Source organism: Myxocyprinus asiaticus, chromosome 43 (assembly GCF_019703515.2).
Source record: "Myxocyprinus asiaticus isolate MX2 ecotype Aquarium Trade chromosome 43, UBuf_Myxa_2, whole genome shotgun sequence".
Classification (NCBI taxonomy): Eukaryota; Metazoa; Chordata; class Actinopteri; order Cypriniformes; family Catostomidae; genus Myxocyprinus; species Myxocyprinus asiaticus.
This window is the reverse complement of record NC_059386.1, coordinates 857287-879334: the sequence shown is the minus strand read 5'-3', so window position 1 is coordinate 879334 and position 22048 is coordinate 857287. Positions and strand designations below refer to the sequence as shown.

At 39.5% G+C, this 22048-nt stretch overlaps 1 protein-coding gene across 4 annotated transcripts in view; it reads right to left on the bottom strand.

Moving 5' to 3' along the window:
* The window catches only part of LOC127433364 (solute carrier family 12 member 2-like), a 113507-nt gene that overhangs the window by 28549 nt on the left and 62910 nt on the right, over positions 1-22048 (bottom strand). For 2 of the 4 annotated variants that reach the window (XM_051685194.1, XM_051685193.1), the window contains exons 3-13: positions 20880-20955; positions 20525-20620; positions 10573-10712; positions 10340-10450; positions 10136-10244; positions 8902-9026; positions 8732-8816; positions 8480-8649; positions 7962-8069; positions 7683-7806; positions 7502-7603 (exon numbers count right to left, since the gene is read on the bottom strand). In XM_051685194.1, coding sequence (XP_051541154.1) covers positions 7502-7603; positions 7683-7806; positions 7962-8069; positions 8480-8649; positions 8732-8816; positions 8902-9026; positions 10136-10244; positions 10340-10450; positions 10573-10712; positions 20525-20620; positions 20880-20955 — 1246 coding nt within the window. Of the gene's footprint in view, positions 1-7501; positions 7604-7682; positions 7807-7961; positions 8070-8479; positions 8650-8731; positions 8817-8901; positions 9027-10135; positions 10245-10339; positions 10451-10572; positions 10713-14045; positions 14191-20524; positions 20621-20879; positions 20956-22048 lie in introns of those variants that run through there. The other 2 variants (XM_051685195.1, XM_051685196.1) reach the window with 2 other exon arrangements.

Below are 22048 nucleotides of genomic sequence, written 5' to 3'. Positions count from 1 at the left end.
ACGTTCTAAAGGAAAATTGGGGGAGTGACCTTCACAGACTAAAAACAAAATTCAGTACGTTCTTGACCTTAGAGCAAAACACCACACACTAGGGCGATTATCACAGGAACATTTGCTACAGGCTCAAGAACGCCAGTCCCGACTATATAATAGGGGTACTCAGCTGTGGGAGTTTGCACCAGAAGATAAAGTACTTGTATTGCTATCCACATCGAACTCCAAATTACTCACCAAGTGGCATGGGCCCTTTGTGGTCACACAGCGAGTTGGCGACGTCGAGTATGAGGTCGAACGAACAGATGGAAGCAGACCACAGCAGGTGTACCACATCAATCTCCTAAAATATTGGCGAGAGGAGGTACCCATGGCTTTGGCGATGGTATTACGGAGAGGGAGGAGCTTTGCCCGGAGGTGAATTTAAAACCCAAAATCAAGTCACCCCAGTCCCTTGTGGAGACCACCTCTCACCATCCCAAATCATGGAGAAAGCCAAGTTACAAAGATAATTTTCCAACGTGTTTTCGCCTCTGCCTGGCCGCACGAATCTCATAGAAAACCAAATTGAGATGACCCCAGAGGTGGTTGTACGCACACGCCCCTACTGGTTACCCGAGCACAAGAAACAAGTGGTACAGGAGGAACTTAAGGTCATGTTCGGTATGAGAGTAATCCAACAGTGGTAATCCAAGACTTGTCCGGCCCGGTGGTTCTAGTATCTAAGAACGATGGGTCGGTTCTGTGTGGATTTCTGAAAAGTCAATGCGGTGTCTAAATTTGATGCCTCGTATTGTCGAACTGCTAGAATAGTTAGGCGAGGCTCGCTTTTATTCGACACTAGATTTGACAAAGGGATATTGGCAGATCCCCTTGACTCCCATGTCCCGTGAAAAAACTGCATTTTCCACTGCGTTTGGGTTACACAAATTTGTGACCCTTCCGTTTGGTTTGTTTGGGGCCCCAGGTACATTTCAGCGGCTCATGGACAGAATACTACGCCCACACGCTGCGTATGCCACTACCTATATGGATGACATCATAATTTACAGTAATGATTGGCAGCGGCACATGCAGCACCTGAGGGCTGTCTTGAGATCGCTGTGGTGGGCGGGGCTCACAGCAAACCCGAAGAAGTGTGCAATTGGGTGGGTGGAAATACGGTATCTGGGCTTCCACTTGGGAGATGGGCAGATGCGTCCCCAAAGTGATAAGACAGCAACGACTGCGACTTGCCCAAGACCCAAGACCAAAAAGGAGGCGAGACAGTTCCTGGGGCTGGCTGGTTATTACCGTAGGCTTGTGCCTAACTATTCGACTGTCACCAGCCTGCTGACTGATCTCACTAAAAAGGGAGCGCCAGATCTGTTCCAGTGGATGGATCTGGCATCCGTGAAAGTGAAAGCTGCACTTTGTGGCGGACCACTTCTACACTCCTGATTTTCTCTCCCTTTTGTTTTACAGACCGACGCATCAAACAGGGGGTTGGGAGCCGTGTTGTCCCAGGTGGTCGAGCAGAAGGCGTGTCCGGTGCAGTACATCAGCCGGAAACTCTCGGTAAGAAAGTTGAGGTACTGCACCACTGAGAAGGAGTGTCTGGCCATTAAGTGGGTGGTCCTTACCCTTCGATATTACCTCCTGGTACAGGATTTTACCATCTGTTCGGACCACACTCCGCTCCAGTGGCTCCATCGCATGAAGGATACCAACACTCAGATCCCCCGTTGGTATCTGGCTCTTCAGCCGTTTAAGTTCGAGGTGATCCACAGACGCAGATGGCTGTCACGGACTTCCTCTTTCGAAATGGGGGGAGCAGTGGGCAGGCCGGACTGCTCCCCGACCTGAGTCAGGCAATGGGGGTATGTGGGGGTGTGGGGTGTTGTCAGGCATTGGTTTGTGAATGGAGAGCGAGACTGGGAGACGAGAGCAGTAAGGAGTTACACCTGTGGGCAATTTTTACTAACATCTGTTCTGTGTTGTAGTGAGCGGCAACAGGGAGATAAAGGGGAGCGGATAGCCATAGAAGAGGAGAGATGAGCGACACGTGCCCTGTGCTGAGTCACTGTGTGTGTCCATTTCTACTGACACTGAAAAGTGCAAATTTATTAAAAAGACGAGAGAACTTGGACTATTTTCCACTTCCTCATTTCTGGGTATGAAAGAACCTGTCACAACAGTGCATTCAGAAATTATTCACACTCCTTAATTTTTTTCACATTTTGTTATGTTGCAGCCTTATGCTAAAATGCTTTAAATTATTATTTTTTCACATCAATCTACACTCCATACCCCATAATAAGGCAAAAACCAGACTTTTGATAACTTTGCAAATTTATTAAAAAGAAAAAACTGAAATATCACATTGACATGAGTATTCAGACCCTTAACACAGTACTTAGTTGAAGCACCTTTGGCAGCGATTAAAGCATCAAGTCTTTTTGGGTATGATGCGGCAAGCTTTGCACACCTGGATTTGGGGATTTTCTGCCATTCTTTTCTGCAGATCCTCTCAAGCCCTGTCAGGTTGGATAGGGACTGTCAGTGGACAGCCATTATCAGGTCTCTCCAAAAATGTTCGATTGGGTTCAAGTCCGGGCTCTGGCTGGGCCGCTCAAGGACATTCACAGAGTTGTCCCTAAGCCACTCTTGTGTTTTCTTGGCTGTGTGCTTAGGGTCATTGTCCTGTTGGAAGGTGAACCTTTGGCCCAGTTTGAGGTCCTGAGCGCTCTGGACCAGGTTTTCATTAAGGATATCTTTGCATTTGGCTGCGTTCTGCTTTCCTTCAACCCTGACCAGTCCCCCAGTCCCTGCTGCTGAAAAACACCCCCACAGCATGATGGTATTGCGCAGGTGATGAGCAATGCCTGGTTTCCTCCAGACATGACACTTGGAATTGAGGCCAAACAGTTCAATCCTGTTCTCTCTGCCCTATTTGGACAGGTTTATTTTATATGGGGACGTGGGGTAATGTAACAGCCTGATTACCAGAGCTTCTTATTTATTTTAATCCTGTACCAATCGTTTTTGTCAGTAATTGTTTCGGACTACGCATTCCCCCACCGGTAAAGATAATAATGTCTTTTACCTATCAAACGCGTGGTAAAAATAACCCGTTATTCTTACTCCGTGCGAATTGACATGTTGGTAAAAAGCCAGTGAATCTGCACTGTCCAGCCAGAACTCACTGTTTCTAAGTTCACCAAGTGTCTGAAGTGGATGTTGGTCATAGAGAAGACAATGTAAGACGAGTTTTAAAACTTCATCTAACGCTAACTGTTGCATTTGGACTGATGCATGAAAAACAAATGAGCATGATTTCTTTTGATTAGAAATGGACACTAGTCATTTTGTGATTTGAGCAGAGTAAATTGGAAAAATTGTGTTGAGCACAACATATTTTCTGGAGGGACAAATAAAGTTACATAATGTGACAAGATTGTCTATATTTTTAATTAAAGAGTGTACTGTAGGATTACTGGCTTGCTAATGTAACCAGTTGTGTTGTATTTGTCCAGATATTCCAGTCAATTTCTTCTACTAATCCCAGATACAGCATTTGCATGTTTAAAACTTACTTCATAATAATCATTATGACTGACAGCAGTGTAAATGCAGTCGACACTCATCTCTGTGATTTATTCAGATATTGCTTATCCCGTGCAAATCAACGGTAAACCTTACAGATGTCCGCAGTAGCCAAATACAATTATTTTACAGATGTATGTCTGGGAAACTAATCTGTGTTTTTAACTGCCTCTGTGCTCTCACCTCACTGTACTTGTTGGAATCGGCACCTGTCACCATCAGCTCGCGAATCACAGAGTTTAAACGCTGCCTCATCTCTGATAATCCACTCTGTTTAAAATCTTGGACCTAATACAGCCACCAACACCAGATATTTGTCAGTGTAGAAGCACACATATATTAATGTGGCCGCACGAGAAATGTAGTGTATTCTGGTAGGAGCGGAAAGTGAGCGCCTCATGAGTGGCTGGAACGGGGCTGAGCGCAGTCTCTTTAAACGTGCTCCAAACATGCTTTTTCATTATGGGGTATGGAGTGTAGATTGATGTGAAAAAAATCATAAATTAAAGCATTTTAGCATAAGGCTTCAACATAACATACTGTGAAAAAATGAATGGGTCAGAATACTTTCTGAATGCACTGTATGCCAACATAAAATGTCATAAATATAAGTCCTGTTATATTTATTTATATGCAGTATTTTACTTAGTTTGACTGAGGTGGATAAACAGCATTTCTTAAGTTTAAGCACAAGGGCTGAGTAAAAATATCGATTACTGATGCATCGCGATCATCTGAACGATCTCGATATAGATTCTTGAATTACAAGATCAATCTTTTACTCTAAGTGCAGCCCTCAGAAATGTAGGTTAAATCACTCACATATGCGACTAAATTTCACACTGTGTGACTAAAAATGTCTGTGATTGGCCACTATCTGGTAAATGTTGAGATTTCACTCAGCAGTGATTGAGTAGTATAGTGGAGACGTTCAGAAGCAAGATCCTTTCACTGCGTGTTGAGTAAATGTTTGATTGAGATCCACACAATCCATTTGTCACTGAATAATGTCTCTTTTAATATCCTTTCTATACGTTACAGCAAAAAAGAAACATTTAATTCTAATTACACATAGCACAGATGCGGTAAAGAAACCATTCGGGTCCTCTCTCATTAATATGTGCTCATTTACAGAACTGCTGTTTTCTTAAAGGGACAGTACAGATTCTTAGCATGTGTTTTACAAAATGTAAATACCAAATAAATTATTCACGCATATTGCCACCTACTAGGCAGGGAGGAAAAAGAAAAGAAAATGGAGGGACAGAGGATAAATAAATAATTTTTGCACAACAGCCCATTAGGTGGGATATGCACGAAGAATGCGAATCGCCAAAAAAAACAAAAGAACTCTCCTGAATGCGCATATAAGGGCTGTTTGAAAGTAGATTTATAGTAAAAAATTGACTTAAATATTGATCTGTTTCTGACCCACACCATTCATATAATTTCTGAAGATACAGATTTAACCACTGGAGTCTTATGGCTTACTTAAATGCTGACTTATGTGATTTTTGAACTTCAAAGTTTGGGATTCCATTCACTTGTATTGTGAGGACCTAAAGAGCTGAAATATTCTTAAAACTTTCGTTTGTGTTCTGCAGAAGATAGAAATTCATACACACCTGGGATGGCATGAGGGTGAGTAAATTATAGAATTTTCATATTTGGGTGAACTATTCCTTTAACAATAAGTATGTGAAGACACTGACTGTGTCTTCTGTGAAGATTGACACGGACTACCATCCAGGGTGTGCTGAGTGACTCCAGCCAGGTCTCCTAAGCAACCAAATTGGCCCGGTTGCTAGGGTGGGTAGAGTCACATGGGGTAACCTCCTCGTGGTCGCTATAATGTGGTTCTCGCTCTCGGTGGAGCGCGTGGCGAGTTGTGCGTGGATGCTGCAGAGAATAGCGTGAAGCCTCCACACATGCTAGGTCTCCGTGGTAACGTGCTCAACAAGACACGTGATAAGATGTGCGGATTGACTGTCTCAGACGTGGAGGCAACTGAGATTCCTCCTCCGCCACCTGGATTGAGGTGAGTCACTACGCCCCAATGAGGACTTAGAGCGCATTGGGAATTGGGCATTCCAAATTGGGGAGAAAAGGGGAGAAAACCCCCCCACAAAAAAACAAAAAACAATAAGCATGTGACAAAATATAATACACTGATCAGTCACAACATTAAAACCACAGGTGAAGTGAATAACACTGATTATATCATTACCAATGGCACTTGTCAAGGGGTGGGATATATTACGCAGCAAGTGAACAGTCAGTTCTTGAATTTCATGTGTTGGAAGCAGGAAAAATGGGCAAGTGTAAGGATCTGAGCGACTTTGACAAAAGCCACATTGTGATGGCTAGACGACTGGGTCAGAGCATCTCCAAAACAGCAGGTCTTGTGGGGTGTTCCTGGTATGCAGTGGTTAGTACCTACCAAAAGTGGTCCAAGGAAGGGCAACCGGTGAACCGGTGACAAGGTCATGGGCACCCAAGGCTCATTAATGAGCGTGGGAAGCGAAGGCTAGCCCGTCTGGTATGATCCCACAGAAGAGCTACTGTAAAACTTAATGCTGGCCATGATAGACAGGTGTCAGAACACACAGTGCATCACAGCTTGCTGCGTATGGGGTTGCGTAGCCGCAGGCCGGTCAGAGTGTCCATGCTGACCCCTGTCCACCACTGAAAGCGCCTACAATGGGCACGTGAGCATCAGAACTGTACCATGGAGCAATGGAAGAAGTTGGCCTGGTCTGAATCGCGTTTTCTTTAAGATCATGTGGACGGCCGGGTGTGTGTGCGTCATTTACCTCGGGAAGAGATGGCAGCAGAATGCACTATGGGAAGAAGGCAGGCCGGCGGAGGCAGTGTGATGCTCTGGGCAATGTTCTGCTGGGAAACCTTGGGTACTGGCATTCATGTGGATGTTACTTTGACACGTACCTCCTACCTAAAGATTGTTGCAGACCACGTACACCCCTTCATTACAACGGTATTCCCTGATGGCAGTGGCCTCTTTCAGCAGGATAATGCGCCCTGCTACATTTCACAAATTGTTCAGGAATGGTTTAAGGAACATGACAAAGTGTTCAAGGTGTTGACTTGGCCTCCAAATTCCCCAGATCTCAATCCGATTGAGCATCAATGGGATGTGCTGGACCAACAAGTCCGATCCATGGAGGCCCCACCTCGCAACTTACAGGACTTAAAGGAACTGCTGCTAACGTCTTGCTGCCAGATACCACAGGACACCTTCAGGGGTCTTGTGGAGTCCATGCCTCGACGGGTCAGAGCTGTTTTGGTGGCACGAGGGGGACCTACATGATATTAGGCAGGTGGTTTTTATGTTGTGGCTGATTGGTGTATATGCAATTTAATATCATTTTTATTGATAGAATACATGGATTTTTGTCTAAAATGTGACAATTATGAAAAGCTAATAATATATAATTAGTATAATTCATATCTTTATAATTTACCTAGTTAGAAGGTCCCCTGTATAATTAACAGCAATAGCTGCAAGAATTTCTTTCATATGTAAGCAAAATGGATATTATAACTAAAATATAACCATATGAATTGAAATCCATTCAAAAGCTAGTGAATCAGAATCGAATCAGGAAATTTGTGTAAATACCCAGCCCTATTAAGCACCTTCAGAACAAACTGACTTATTTGTGGAAAGTGGCAGAAATTAAATTCTAATTATCACATAACTAAATCAACTTAATAATAATAAAAAAAAAAAAATTCACACAGGTTAAAGTCTTACAGTAAGGGTGTTCTGTAAATACTGACCCTAATGGTGTGTGTGAGTGTGTGTGTGGACATGATATAGCCTGTGTTATTTCGTCACACCCGACATGTTCAGTCAAGTGTGTTTAAATAGTTTCTTCTATTTAACTCAACATGATCTTACCAGGAGAATTAGCCAGTGATGCGTGAAACACAGAGAAATTGATGAGAGCATATGATGCCAGGAAGAAGTTTGAAATGATCGGGGCGATGACGTTCAACTCCGCTAGAGATATAAAACACAAAATATTAGATGGTGATGTTATCTGTTGAATAAAATTATTTGATTGGTTGATTCTGCCTACCAATCAGAATGAAGGCCAGAGCGATACCAAACGTGAGGAGGTATCCGCGCAACGGCTCGTTGTTTTTTCCATAGCCCTTCGCAAAGCCCGCAATTCCAGGGTAGATGTTGTCTTTGCATAAAGCCTGAGAAGATGACACGTTAAATCAGCAAACCAGCAGGACCTGTTTGAGACATCTATTGATCTTTCAATCGCACTGGAGTGAAACACATGATGGTCTGAGATGTTAAAGCACAAAACACGTTAACTCGTGAGGAATTCTCTCACACAGACGCTAACCTGGAAGACTTTAGGAGCGCTGACGAGTGATGCCAGGGCAGAGGAGAGGGTGGCAGAGAAGATGCCTGCGGTGATGAGAGGACTGAAGCCCGACACCACACTCATCACCTTCAACACAAACACTTTATTACAGAGCTTGTGTTCTAGTGATATTCCTCAAACTCTCTAGTAAAGCTTTAACACTATTAAACACCTGCAATTAATTCAGCCTGAATCTCTAAACACTCAGGCTCCAAAAAAAATTCAGTCGTACATGACTCATCTATTACAAGTCTTTTTTTCTCGCCTTTACCATTTAAAGCAGTATATACACACCACAGTGACTGTGTTGATTCTCGTACATAATCCACAGACAACAAGACGCATCCTGAGAGTTTACAGAACATTTTACATTTACACAGAACAAAAGTCTAACACCTAAACTGGCCTAAAACTTTAAAAGCAAACACAAGTCCAGTTGTCACTTCACATTGCATCCACACTGACAGGCAAGAGATCATGTGCCATTGCGGATGTACCTGGAAATCGTTGTGGAGGCCATATTTGCAGGGTGATGACACTCCCTCGATCGCTGGTCTACAGGAAGTGAAGTCATAGCCAAGCTTACAGGCTGCATCAGTGCAGTTGATACTGCCGCTCAGAGTACGGTTACTCTCAATCCCTGTAGCATCCCTCACGATACACGCACCTGCGACAAATACAGAAATACATCATTAACTACCTGAATACTGTACAAAATAATGATGCGCAGTTCATTCAAACACATTTACCTGAAGAAACGGCCACACCCATGTACACCACACCTGTGATGAGGATCGCCAGAAGAGTTCCTCGCGGGATGGCCATTTGAGGGTCCTTAGAGAAATCAAAATAAAACATTTACAGAGATAGTGATGAAGAATAAATCTGAGTGCTCAGGAAATGATGATCGCAAACTCACCGCTAGATCTCCTGATATGTTCGCTCCAGCCAGAATGCCTGTGGCCGCCGGGAAGAAGATGGAGAACACAGAGAAGAAAGTTTCTCCTCGAAAGTCTGGACCGAAGTTATCAGCCAAGATGCCCACTGAAAGGCAAGAGGTTATTATAATAATTATAATAAACAAATAGAGAAAACAAGAAAAAAAAAACAATGTGAAAACTACAGGGTTCTCCCTCGCATTAACCGATGAATTTTCAATGAATGTCTTTTTATTATTATTATTTGCTGATAAATCATTCAGAATGATTTGAGAATTAGTTAAAATTAAATCAAAAGAACAATTCATTCATAAATTGGACATCATAGTGATTTAACCAAAAAATAATAATAAAAAAAAATTACAAATAAAAATAGTAAAATTCAACATTTCTGTAGTGTAAATTCATTATAAAATGTTCACAGCTTTTACATAATTTCTAATGTTTTATTAATTTCTACAGGATTCCCACCCTTTCCGACCAATGAAATTCCATGACATTTCCATGACCGTTTCAGGTGTTTGTGATTACTGGGCACAGATTTTTTTTTAATTAATTTTTTTTTTAAATCATTTTGATTTAGACCAATTTGCTAAAGAATCGTTCTGACTGATTTGTGAGCCCTTTTCACCCATCAATGACCCAAAAGAACAATTCTTTCACGAATTATCACTATGGCTTGAGAGCAAGTTTAAGGGGCCGTTCACATCAAACACATTCTTCAATGCATCTGCATTGTTTTTCAGTTGTTTTTCCCATGTAAACATGTGCCAGATGGACATCTTTGACCACTGCACCACGTCTCGCTGTTATCAGTTTTTTGCGCAGGAGCAACATCAGTTGTTCTCAACTGGTTTTCCTTCAGGACAGATTTTACAAGAGGGAACTCACAGTACCCAATACCAAAATAGTTAAGCATACAAAATAAAACTAATGTGCTGGAAATTAAACTCTTGATTTATCTTTAGCAATTTTGGCTATAATATTTCAAAATCTTTTTGAAAAACTCAGGCATGTATTTATGGTTTTTAAATATTTCTTGATTTTCAAAGGTTTCATGCTCTATTCAAACAATGCACGATTATATGGTTTATTGCATTTTATTGTTTGCATTTACCACAGTTTTTCCGTCTTGTCCGCAGAACACATCTGTGATCCACCAGTTGAGAACACTGATTTAGATTAATCTTAATTCGTGGAAGCGCACGTTCTCACCATCATAGCCAAAGAAGCCATACTTCTCCTTGGACTCAACAGGGATGAAGGATCCAATGAAGTAGTTGAAGATGGCCGTGACCAAAATGACCAGGAGGAATATCTGAGCCTGAAACACAAGATCATGTTGGCAGATCATGAATTCAAGGCTGATTTGCACTGACTAATGTTCAAAGAGAAACCATTTTGTAACAAATCTCTTGCCTTTGCCTCCCACTCCATCCCCGCCACTGAAATACCCAGCAGTAGAATGACCGTGATGGTGCCGATGATTCGCACATCATTAATGGGATCCAACATCAATGCACCAGCTGCCTACAAACACACTTATTACTATTATTACATATAGCATACCACATTAGAGGCATTCATTATCTTCACTAATAAATGATTCATTTATTATTATTATTATTGAAGAGAATGGGATTGTTTCTTACACTCAGAAGCTCAACGACAGTTTCAGCAAAACCCACAACATACATGGCCACGGCCACAGCATTAGCAAAAGCAAAAATCAGACCAATAGAGCCACCAAACTCTGGACCTAAACTTCGGGATATCAAGTAATACGCTCCACCTGAGAAAAAGCACAAAATTCAACATAAAATTCAATGTTTATTTATAGTTACTTTTGCATTGCTTGGAGCTCCAATTATGCAATTGACACAATGAATGAACAAATTCTCTTCAAACTGTCATCAAGGCTTGCGCTAGGACCCACATTACGAGTCCACTGATATAAGGTGCAGTCCTACATTTCTTGCACAAGTATTTCCACTGATCTGGTAGACCCATATTAACACAATGGAGCTTAAGCTACAAGTCTGATCAAATTTAAGGATTATGACTTTAAAATTCTGAGTTTTATTAAACATTTTCCAAGACCATGCCATGTGATTAAGGCCACATAAAGCATCAGCCATTAGCATTAGTGCTATGGATCCAGAATGTAAGCATGACACATTATCACATTATCTATTATCTTATACTTCCAATCATAATGGAGATGTTATATCAGTGTCTTTTACTGATCTCATGTGGTTTCCATTCATATAATGAGGCAGAAAGCAGTTTGAGATATGTAGCTCTTCTGCAGTGACATCTCCAGAACGATCAATAAACATATAAAAATACCAGAGTCCGCATTGAAATTAGACAAACCATATATTTTTGTAATCATCTATTTAGAACTTCACATCAGTCAAATCATTCGTTTTTTGCTTTATACAGCGTTTATAATGCTAATATTCTAATATGGTATGGTATGCGGAAGTCCCTGTCATGTGGGCTTCTGAGGTAGGCATGATGTCATTACTTTCTTCTTCTATAAGACCATATTTAGAAAGAGAACTGACCTTGTGTGCTCTCTAGCTTCCTGGGGGAATAAAGCTCACCATATGAGAGTATTAGAGCGTGTCAGCGCTTCATATCGCATAATTGAGTGGAAAATTGACATAATAATTCTTAAGTAAACATATGAGAATTCAACAATATTTCTGTAAATGTGCACACTTTTGGACTAAATGTTCTATTGGATGTTGTTCACTGTAACCTGCTAGAGACAAATCAACAGGAGTTTACATCACTGAATTGGTATGTGCGTCTTCATAACGGTTTCATTTTTAGAACTCTTGCTTTGATATTTTGATATGTTGACAAATGAAGAAATAACTCTTGCAGTAAAATTTCAATTGTGAAACAGAGGCTAAATATCAATGCTGGAGTATTAGACCTTTCTAATGATGTATAGGTTTTCAAGATTAAATAAGAACTGTATGGTAATAACATGCAGTTAATGCAAACAATATCGATCATGAGGCCATCTGCGATCCCCATGTGGAAAAGGGGTTAAACACCCATCATTCACAAAATTATGCATGATTCACAAAAATCCCTTGTGCGTTTTCCCTCATAACTGCATCTTGAGATTTCTGAATCAAATTTGTTGTTTAAATCCAAAGATAAAATATTAATATTTCATGCCAATTCAACAATGCTTGTCTAGAATAATAACCTGCTAGAGTAATGTTGTGAATATTGAGAAGAGGAGCGGGCCTAGCACCGAACCCTGAGGTACACCATTGGTTCATTTAAAAATGGTTTCAGCTTCCAATGAGAGTTTAGTACTCTTAGCCTCATTTAAGAGATTTCACCATGTTTCAACCCATTCTGCAGAATTGTATACATTTTTCTCTGCAATCAGTGCAGAAAATGTGATGTGAATAAAGAGCACAGCTTCAATGTGTGTTTAGAGCATGAGCACAGACTTAAATGAGCATTTGAACATGTTGAATCTTATTCAGGAAAGTGGGGGATGTAATAAATTGCTGGAATACCAGGAAAGATTAGGCCTAATCTCACAGATTAACCACTGCACACCTCACTGACTGAAAACATGAGCACATGCACACTGAATTTAATTAACAACAACTCGCACTTATATATAAGCAATCAAACTCCCTTCAGACCTTTTAAATTTATTTACAAAATATAGATGCTGACGATTTAAGAAATGTCCAAATTTCTGTAAGAGAGTAGTGCTGTAAATGATCTAAAAATGGTGTCAGTAAAAATAACTAAAACTAAATATCCATGACTATCTCAAACAAAACTAATCCTACACACACACACACACAATCCCTCCTGTGATTCGGTTAATAAAAACTACACCTCCTGTGGTGCTCATGGAAAACAAATATCGATTTCACTTCCATACTGAACAAACACAGAAAATCATCTAGTGTTATTATCCTGACTCGCAGATGAAGCTCTGAAGAGAAGCACCACGATCCATTTCTGACCTTCGGACTGAAAATTGGCCCTCACAGACACCGAGAAACAGAGGTCAAAACACTCGACGGAATTTCCACACAAGCTGTGAGAACTACGAGTGATATGCAGAGAGCTTTTCTACCTCTCAGTTTAATGACGAAGCATTCACACACATCCTCACACATTCATACAGATGAGGAGATGGATTCAGTGGAAATACTGTGATCCAGACCATCAGCCAGAAGGTCTAAAAGACCAAAGACATAAACAGGCTGCCAAATATCTGGCCTAACGAGCCAAAGTCATATCCAAAAACTTCAAGAAACATTCAAAACAATCCAAATGTGAGGCAGTGCATTCTACAGAACGCAAAATGATGAAAACTTGGATACTTTTGCTGTAGAAAAAAAAATGGTCTGTTAATGAATCTTACAGCAACAGACAAACTAATTCAAATGGACTTTCAAGATTTTTAAAAACACTGACATTTGCATTCAAATGTGTCTTACTCATACAAATCATGCTTTTAATTATTGTAAGAAGTAAATATATATGCAACAAAAGGTGAATGATTTACTGATCGTAATTGAGAGGACAGATGTGTTGTTAGGTTTTGTCAAACTGCGTTTCTCATTAACATACAGTAAATGTAAATACTGTCTTTAACGAAGAATAACCATTGCCTTCATGATGCCAACATATAAAATGTACTGTTCTTAACATAATCAAGAAAAACAGTACATTCAACGTACTATTCCTGGCTAATTCAGAGTCTAGGGGACGGGGTTTTGACATCTCTCAAGAAGTTATGGGAGAAAGACTTGAATTTAGTACTGGAGGATGAAGAATGGGGTAGGATTTTTAAAAATGTCAAGTCTATGTCTAGGGATGCAAGGATGCGCCTCATTCAATTTAAGATTCTGCATCGTTTTTATTGGACTCCCTCTAGATTGCATAGGCTTGGTCTTAAAGATACACCCACCTGTTGGCGATGCCAATCAGAGGATGGGGACATAGCCCACGTTTTTGTCGAGGGTTCAGAGTTATGTCTGTGAGATCCTGAGCATTCAGATTTCATTTCGGGTGATGGGGAGGGGGTTAACTTAGGGAATACTTATATTAAAAACTGGGTCCTTACCAGTGTGATGATCGGCAGGAAAGTGATCCATGGGGGATGGAAGTCAGCTGGTGTGCCCTCATTTCATGAGTGGTGCACCGAAATGGGCAGAGTGGCAACCTTTGAAAAGATGTCACATAGATGGCTGGGCAGCTTGGGTGCCTTTGAGAAGAAGTGGGGCACTTATTTGGCCTTCTTGGAGGATTGCCAGGGATGAACAGTGGAGAGGGACAGTATAAATGGTGTGTATGTAATTAATTGATGTGTGGAACCCTTTTTCTTTTGTGTTGAGCAAATTTTGTATTTATTTTTTTAATGTCTTGAGTATTTTCTCTGGACTGTCTGCTTGTATGTGTGTCCATTATTATTTGGTGTCTGACCACTGGGATGTGTGTTGGGTGGACGGGAGGAGAGGGAGGGAGGGGGGAATATTTGTTGAAAGTTGATTCCGTGTTTTCATGTGCTGTTTGTGTTGATTTGAGTGTGGAATCAATAAAAATTGTTAATGACAAAAAAGAAAAACAGTACATATGAGTAGGGTTGGGCAATAAAACAATATCAATATTTATCTGAAATAATACATTTTCAATATTTAGCATATGTTCTACATCTAGACGATCGGATCAGGTACGTGTCACTAAAAACGCAAGCAGTTTGGTATAGTTATACACATAAATAGCTAACTGAATCACAGTCATGAAATCAGCCTTTTAAGTATTAGCAGGCAATCCTGCTGTCATGGAAACCGGCAATGAGGCTTGGTGGCTAGCTATCCGGCTAATATGATATTGTCGTGTACTGAACAAGACAGCTATTGACTGAACACTGGTGGTTGGCAATCCAGCTTATGGTGCTTTACTGCCACCTCGTCACAAGAAAGTCTTTCAGTGGAGTCAAACATCAGCTGAAGATGATGAATTTGGCGAAATTTAAATCAAAAATAGGTCACACATCTTATGTAGGATTAAATCCTAAACTGAGTGTACTTTAAAGGTTACTTACCCTCTGGAGTTTACTTGTAAACAAACAAGTTGCGTTCAATTAATTTTTTTAGGTCAATCAAATGTGTGGAATGCATTTCCTCCCCATTATGGAGGTATGAAATGTATTTTGTGATAAATATAGATATCGAAAGATACGGAAAAAATATTGTGATATATTTTTTTGGCCCATATCGCCCAGCCCTACATACGAGGATGTTGTTTACCAAATACGCACATTCTGGCTCCTATTTTAAGAGCGCTAGCGTTAAGCGCAGCGCAATGTTTTAAGTCATAAGTGCAAAGTCAATGGGCATGGCCATGAAGTTTTGGTATTTTCGTGCCAGCATATGCTAAGTCTAGGTGCAAGTGGGTTAAGCAAAATCGCCAGCGCAACGCGCAAATGGGCTGAATCAAGTGCAATTTAATTCTGAGGTTCTTCTCTGGCACCGTCTGCGTCCTATTATACAGTCCATTCCCTGTCAAGCACCAGCAATATAAACAAAGACAGCACATTCATAAGAAGTTGGTAGTGTAAATGGACTGTATAATTATGTTCTTTTGTGCCTTGATGAATGTCAGGCATATTTCTATGACAGTGACAAGCTCCATTTATACTCACAGAAAATATGATTCTTGTCAGAATTTGGATGTATGCTGCAATAAATTAAGTAATTATTATTAATCACTTTCATCTACTGACACAAAAATCATTCATAGTATTAAAAGTGATTGTATCTGAACGCACTTCACTTCTACCGGTCGATTTTGTAATGTAATTCATTTATTGAAATCATAAATATTTATGAATTCAAATTACATTTAAAAAGAAACGAAAATATAACCAAAATAACAAAGTGGTCAAAAATATCACACCAAATCAAATCCAAACATTCTACACTCTCCAACTTCCACCGGCCCCGTTTGCAGTGACTTAAAAAAAAAATCACTCTACGACAACAGGTGGAAAATTACATGTCCAAATTCAATCATAAATACAATTTATAATAACAGTGGCCTCTAGAGGTGAAATAAAAACTCACTGACACCTCATGGGGATTAAATCTGTCATCACTGACAATATTCATTCAAATTTTTATCTTCACTGCAATGCATATTTTGTCATTTTGCTTTGATAATCATTTAAATACAAAATATATTTTCATATTGATATTATACAATAGAATATTATGTTAAATTAAGCAACAGTAAAATATTTCTGTCCTAATTTCTAAACTATCATCATACTTTATTTTAATGCTCTTTGATGAAACCCACGAGCCATTATTTCTCATGAATCAGAGTAAGCATGCGTCTCCTCCTCTGTGTCACTCTATGTCATTAACAATGTGGGAATAAACCCACTTTGACCAGGAACATCTGCCATTAACCGATCGTTAAATCAAAGTGAAACTGGAGTGCTTTGCGTTCACTATCAAGGTTTATATTAGTTTGTTTATTTTGTTGTGGGAGTTTGAGCCTCTGCTGATGGCACTCGCATCAGAGCGCTTGAGAAGTGCTTGCGCTCTTCCGGACAGGAGCTTCTCTAGTTGACGTCTGCAGTGCGGCTCAATGACGCTCGGGAGTTCAACTGAATGACACACAAATGTGCCATTGATAGCATTTATATATTCGTTCAAAATTCCCTTATTTGGGCATTAAAATGTGATTGTAATTTGATGTGCACAATAAATCGCGGTTATCTTAAATAACCACGGTTAGAGCAAGTAACTGTGATCAGACGAATATATAATAATCGTGAAAGGCCTAACTGTTGCTGAAATATTACTCACATTATTTATTAGCCGATATGACAATTTATAGTGTTTTATATTGTATTATATTGTAGATGATTGTAAGAGTGCATAACTATGTTTATTTTAAAAAAAGCACTATTCCATAAATAAAATTGTCAGAATGACTATATCCTTTCAGAAAGTAAACTCTGCAAGAACAAATGTCTTATCTTTTATCACCTTGTTTGAAATGTTCTTATGTGTCAGTAGGTGACAATCTTAAATGATCTACCATGTTTTAATGGTGCTGTAAAGTAAAGCATTTATAACTGAAAATAAATAATTGTAAAAAAAAAAAAAAAAACAAGCAACTTGTGTCACGATCTTGAGCGCAAGGCTAGTTGCCTAACATCTAATTCTAAAACAGTCAATGCTGTTACATTTCCAGCTTTAGGTGGCACAGTGCAAATTAAAAACACGTAAAGACACTGTCTGTCTGAAATGTACTTTCAAATCACCCTCTTAAAATGGAAAAGGCATCTTTTCAGAGAACGACCCATGGACTGGTGACTGTTTGATGCTACATGATAGCAAAATCTCATTTCACTCATTTCATGAGGGCACAAACTACAATCCCATGAAGCATTGCGAATGATGTCACTGAATAAAAAACGATGGGAATATATAAAACTATTGATTTTATGTTGTTGATTATAAGTATAGAAACAATATAATTTAAATTTATTGCAAAATATTCCAATATGTGCAAATATATAAATAGTTTAAGGGTAAAGAGACACAGACTCGACGTCATTCACAGTGTGTCATGGGACCACGCGATCGCTCTGAAGCACGTATTGCGTTTTTCGTTGGCCGCGGTTCTCTGATTGGATCATTCTCTGATGTACCATGGGTAATGTGGTTGTTTACCATGAATTCTGCTATCAAACACGATTTTTAAACAATGAAGTTGAGATAACACAGATGGATGGCTTCAACGGAAGCATAAACCATCGATGAACATCCTTGTAGCTCACAGTAGGTCTGTCTTTAAAGGTTTATAAGTTATCGTTGAAAATCAATTCGTCTATAAATGATAAATGAATGGGATTTTTACTTCTGGAACCAGACTGTTGCGCTCTATTATCTAATGCACTGAACCAGACCATAATGAAAAACTGGAGTGAAGTTGAAAAGCAGCTGTACAGCTTAATAAAAAAAGAGCAAGAAAACTCCACTAAAATTGTCTTAACAACAACTGAGGACTCTTAAATCACATGTGTTAATATAACATTAGGTGAAGGGTGTCATTTCAGCATCACAAATGGCACCAAACGAACAGATTGTATTCAGGGGTGGCTCAAACAATTGCGCGAGTTTAGGGCGGGGCTATCTGTTTAATTCAAGTCAAGTCAACCTTTATTTATAGAGCACATTTAAAAACAACAGAAGTTAACCCAATGTGCTTTACAAATCAATCAAATAAATATACAATGACAGAATTATATACATTCAAAAAAAAGAAATAATAATAATAAATAAATAGATACAATTAAAAACTGCATGAATTATTTACCTAATTTAGCCTTTTAAAAAGCCCTATTCAGATGCTAAATATATATAAATACGTTTTCAAAGAAGATTTAAAAATGGCTATTGAAGTTGCTGACCTACTTCAATTTTTCAGATTTCAGGTGGAAAAAACTACCCTTGACAATGGCACTAATAAGCTTATTAAAAAGTAATGATGAATCTTCAATCACTCAAAGACTTCTTACATGATCTTGTACATTTGACAACAGAGGACCTAACTGGGCAGCCAGACCAGGTAAGGAGGACATGAAGTGACATTTAATTGTAAAAAATTGTTTACCAGCCAAATGTTTAATTTCTTCGAAGCAATTTAGGATGTTATCACATGAACACTTGTCTAAGCTCACTGGTAAGTAAAATTGGGAATCGTCAGCACAACAGTGATAGGATATGCTGTTCTTCTGGAAAATAAAGCTCAGGAGGAAGCATATACAAAGAAAATAAGGGTCCTAAAATTGACCCTTGAGGGACGCCACATGATAAATGAGCCGATGCAGAAGAGAAATTCCCTACATATACAGAAAACGTCCTATCTTTTAGAGAGGAGGCAAACCACTGGAGGGCCATACCCTGGATGCCAACCCTACACTCGAGACAATTGAGAAGAATGTTATGGCCGATAGTGTTGAATACGGCACTAAGATCAAATACAATACAATTCTGAAAAAAGATTGGCAGTAGATGAGTGGACCGGGAGTGTCGTAAAGACAGAGAAGTAGTAGGGAGAGGACAAGACGAGACAGACTCAAACAATATTGAATAATCAGAGATGCCAATATCTAAGATCTCCAAGTAAGATTCAGAGATACCATAAGATAACACCAGATCTAATGTATGACCCATATTGTGGGTAGAACCAGTGACATGTTGAACAAAATTTAAAAAGACTCAGTGGAGGGAGAGAAATTAATTTACCAGCGATTTCAATTGACAGCATACGTGGATATTAAAATCCCCAAGAATCTGGAGTCCATCTCCGTGTGACACCAGTCCAGAGAGAAAGATGTAAATTGTTCAATATAGTCCCCATTAAATCTGGGAGGTCTGTACACAAGTGCACATAAGGCAGGACCTAGTGCGTGAAACTTTAATAGTTGGACCTCAAAACTGGAATACATGTCCATAGGTAGCATTCTGCATTTAAAAGAGTTTCTAAAAACAGTGGCAACGCTACCTCCTCGCCCTGAAGTCCATGGGGAATTTAAAAAGTCCGCCTGGCAGTGTTACGTCCCCAGGACCATTTGTTCAACAGGATTCAGCCAGGTCTTGGTGATGAAGAAACAGTCCAATGATCATGATATAAAAAAGTCGTTCAAAATACAAGACTTGTTCGATATTGACATCTGCATTTTTTGCTGGGGTAAAAGGTGTGTGTTTTAGCCAGCTGAGATTATCGAAAATGACTTCATAAAGACCAAATGGTCGGTATGTGGTGGTTATCAGAGGAGTCAGCCGGGAATCTGCCGGGATGTTGGGCGGCGCGCAATTCCAAGGGCAGCGCAATAGTTGTAATGACCAATGGCGGACTGGGTAGAGTTTAATTTTTTTATTTTTATTTTTGTAATTCTGTTGGGTTCATATTTAACTCAGCAACACAACGAATCAGTGTCTGAAATGAAGTTTTTACATTAATGGCAAATATTTGCCACCTGGATTTTATTTTCAGGTGCAGTTGTTTTACCTGTACGAGGGCATATTATTTTCTAACCATTAAAAATATAAACGGTGTCTCATTCATTTATGTCAAGTGTCAATTCATTGAGATATTGAGAATTTATTACCTCTTATCCTAAGAATTAAATCCACATCAACTCAAATTTATGCCATAATAAGTAGGAATATATAAGAACTATACAGTATATGATTTTACGGTTTCACTTTTTTTACAGTGTCCTTGTTACAGTGAAGTCACACAAGTAATTACTGATTAGTACTAATTAACAACATGTACTTACTATAGGTTTAGGGTTAGTTGCTTGTAATTATGCATAACTGACTGTTATTACTATCGTCAATACATGTAATATGTGTAATAAGAACTCTGTAAAATAAAGTGCTACCGATGTTACAAATGAAAGACAGAAGAATTTATTATGAGGGCATTTTTTGCCCCCACATTTTGAATTTAACATATTTGTCATTTTTGGTGTATGAAAAAAATGCATACAGTGGCATCATTCTGTAAAATTACCTCCTCGTACGAAGCCGTTGGTTGCGATCGCAGAGGTCGAGCAGCCTGTGATGGAGGTCACAACGGTTGCCATTAAAACGATTAAACAGGAATATGCTGTGGACATAAAAACATGAACATCATTATTGACTCATCTTAATCAAGAAAAGCAGAATTAACATAAAACACGGTTTGCGTCTGGTATCATAGGCAGTATTTTCAGAGTTCTTGTGCAGTGGGAGCGCTCGCAGTGGTGTCGCTAAATGAACTTGTGTTTGACAGTTAAACGTCACATTCAGTGTAGCGTGATAAATGACTGCGGCTTGATGAAAAGCGTAAGAGCAGCACATTCACACACCCACCAAATCAAACCTACCAATTCCTGCCTGTCCCACGATCCATGTCATGCGTATGAAGAGCATCACACCCCATATGTTTAACATGCAGCGCACCTGCACAGAGGAACATGACAGAAACATTGAGAACCAAAGCCATTTGTCAAACCACATTCACTGGACACCAATGAGCAGAGGACAGGAACCCATCGGCGTTTAAAAGAAAAGTTCCGGGTTCTAAGATCTATCGAAAGCATTAGTGGCATGTTGCCGATTATCACAGACAAGTTTCAATGAGGACTTTTAACACATTTGAGACATTGCCGACATTAAAGCATCATTTCTGTAAAGCTGCTGTGAAAGCATGTCTATTGTGAAAAGCGTTAAACAAATAAAAATGACCTGACCATAATTTCAACTCATCGTTCAGTCGAAAGTCTATGGTGAAAGCATTACGGAGGGTGTAACAAAAACACATGCTTCACATTTCTGCTTTTGAAGCATGTACATGCATTATTCAATAAAATCAGTTAATTAAGCTGTAAAGTGTCTAAAATGTCCTGTTTGTGGTACTGTAGAACTGCTCTTCTAGGCAGATTCATTTCTGTTTAGGTAGGTTTCATGTCCCTTTCTAAAATCGTTGCACTAAAGGCTGATTGATACTTCTGCTTCGAACACCGTAGGCTGACATGCACCTCTTCAAAAATGTAACTGTGTCGCATTGACACAGACGACAGCAGCTGTGATTGGTGCACTTTGTAACCAGAGACCACCCCCCAGGATGATAACAACGATATCCGAGGTAGCGTGAGCATCCAATTTTATCTATGCTTTATACCAAATTGGACACGGGCCCACGAAAGCAATTGTCTCAATCAGGAGCATCTGCTGTTTTTATGTTCTGTTTGTGTTTCATGAAGTTACAAGTGAAACGTGACAAAATATATCTGTTTACAGCTTATAAACTCCAAAAGCGGTTTTTTTCCCTGAGGGCTTTTACTTGATAGTAATGTGATATGTCAGTGAAACAATACGTGTTGTATTTTACTTGCAAACTTTCCGATCTGCACAATGAATTTACTGTTTGACAGTATGTGTAGAGTAAATAATATTTCATAAGTTATGGAAATGGAACACTTCTAATGTGTCAGCAAATTAAAAAGAGTTGGTTATATTGCCTATATGCATTGTAAAGTCTTTAAAACGACAG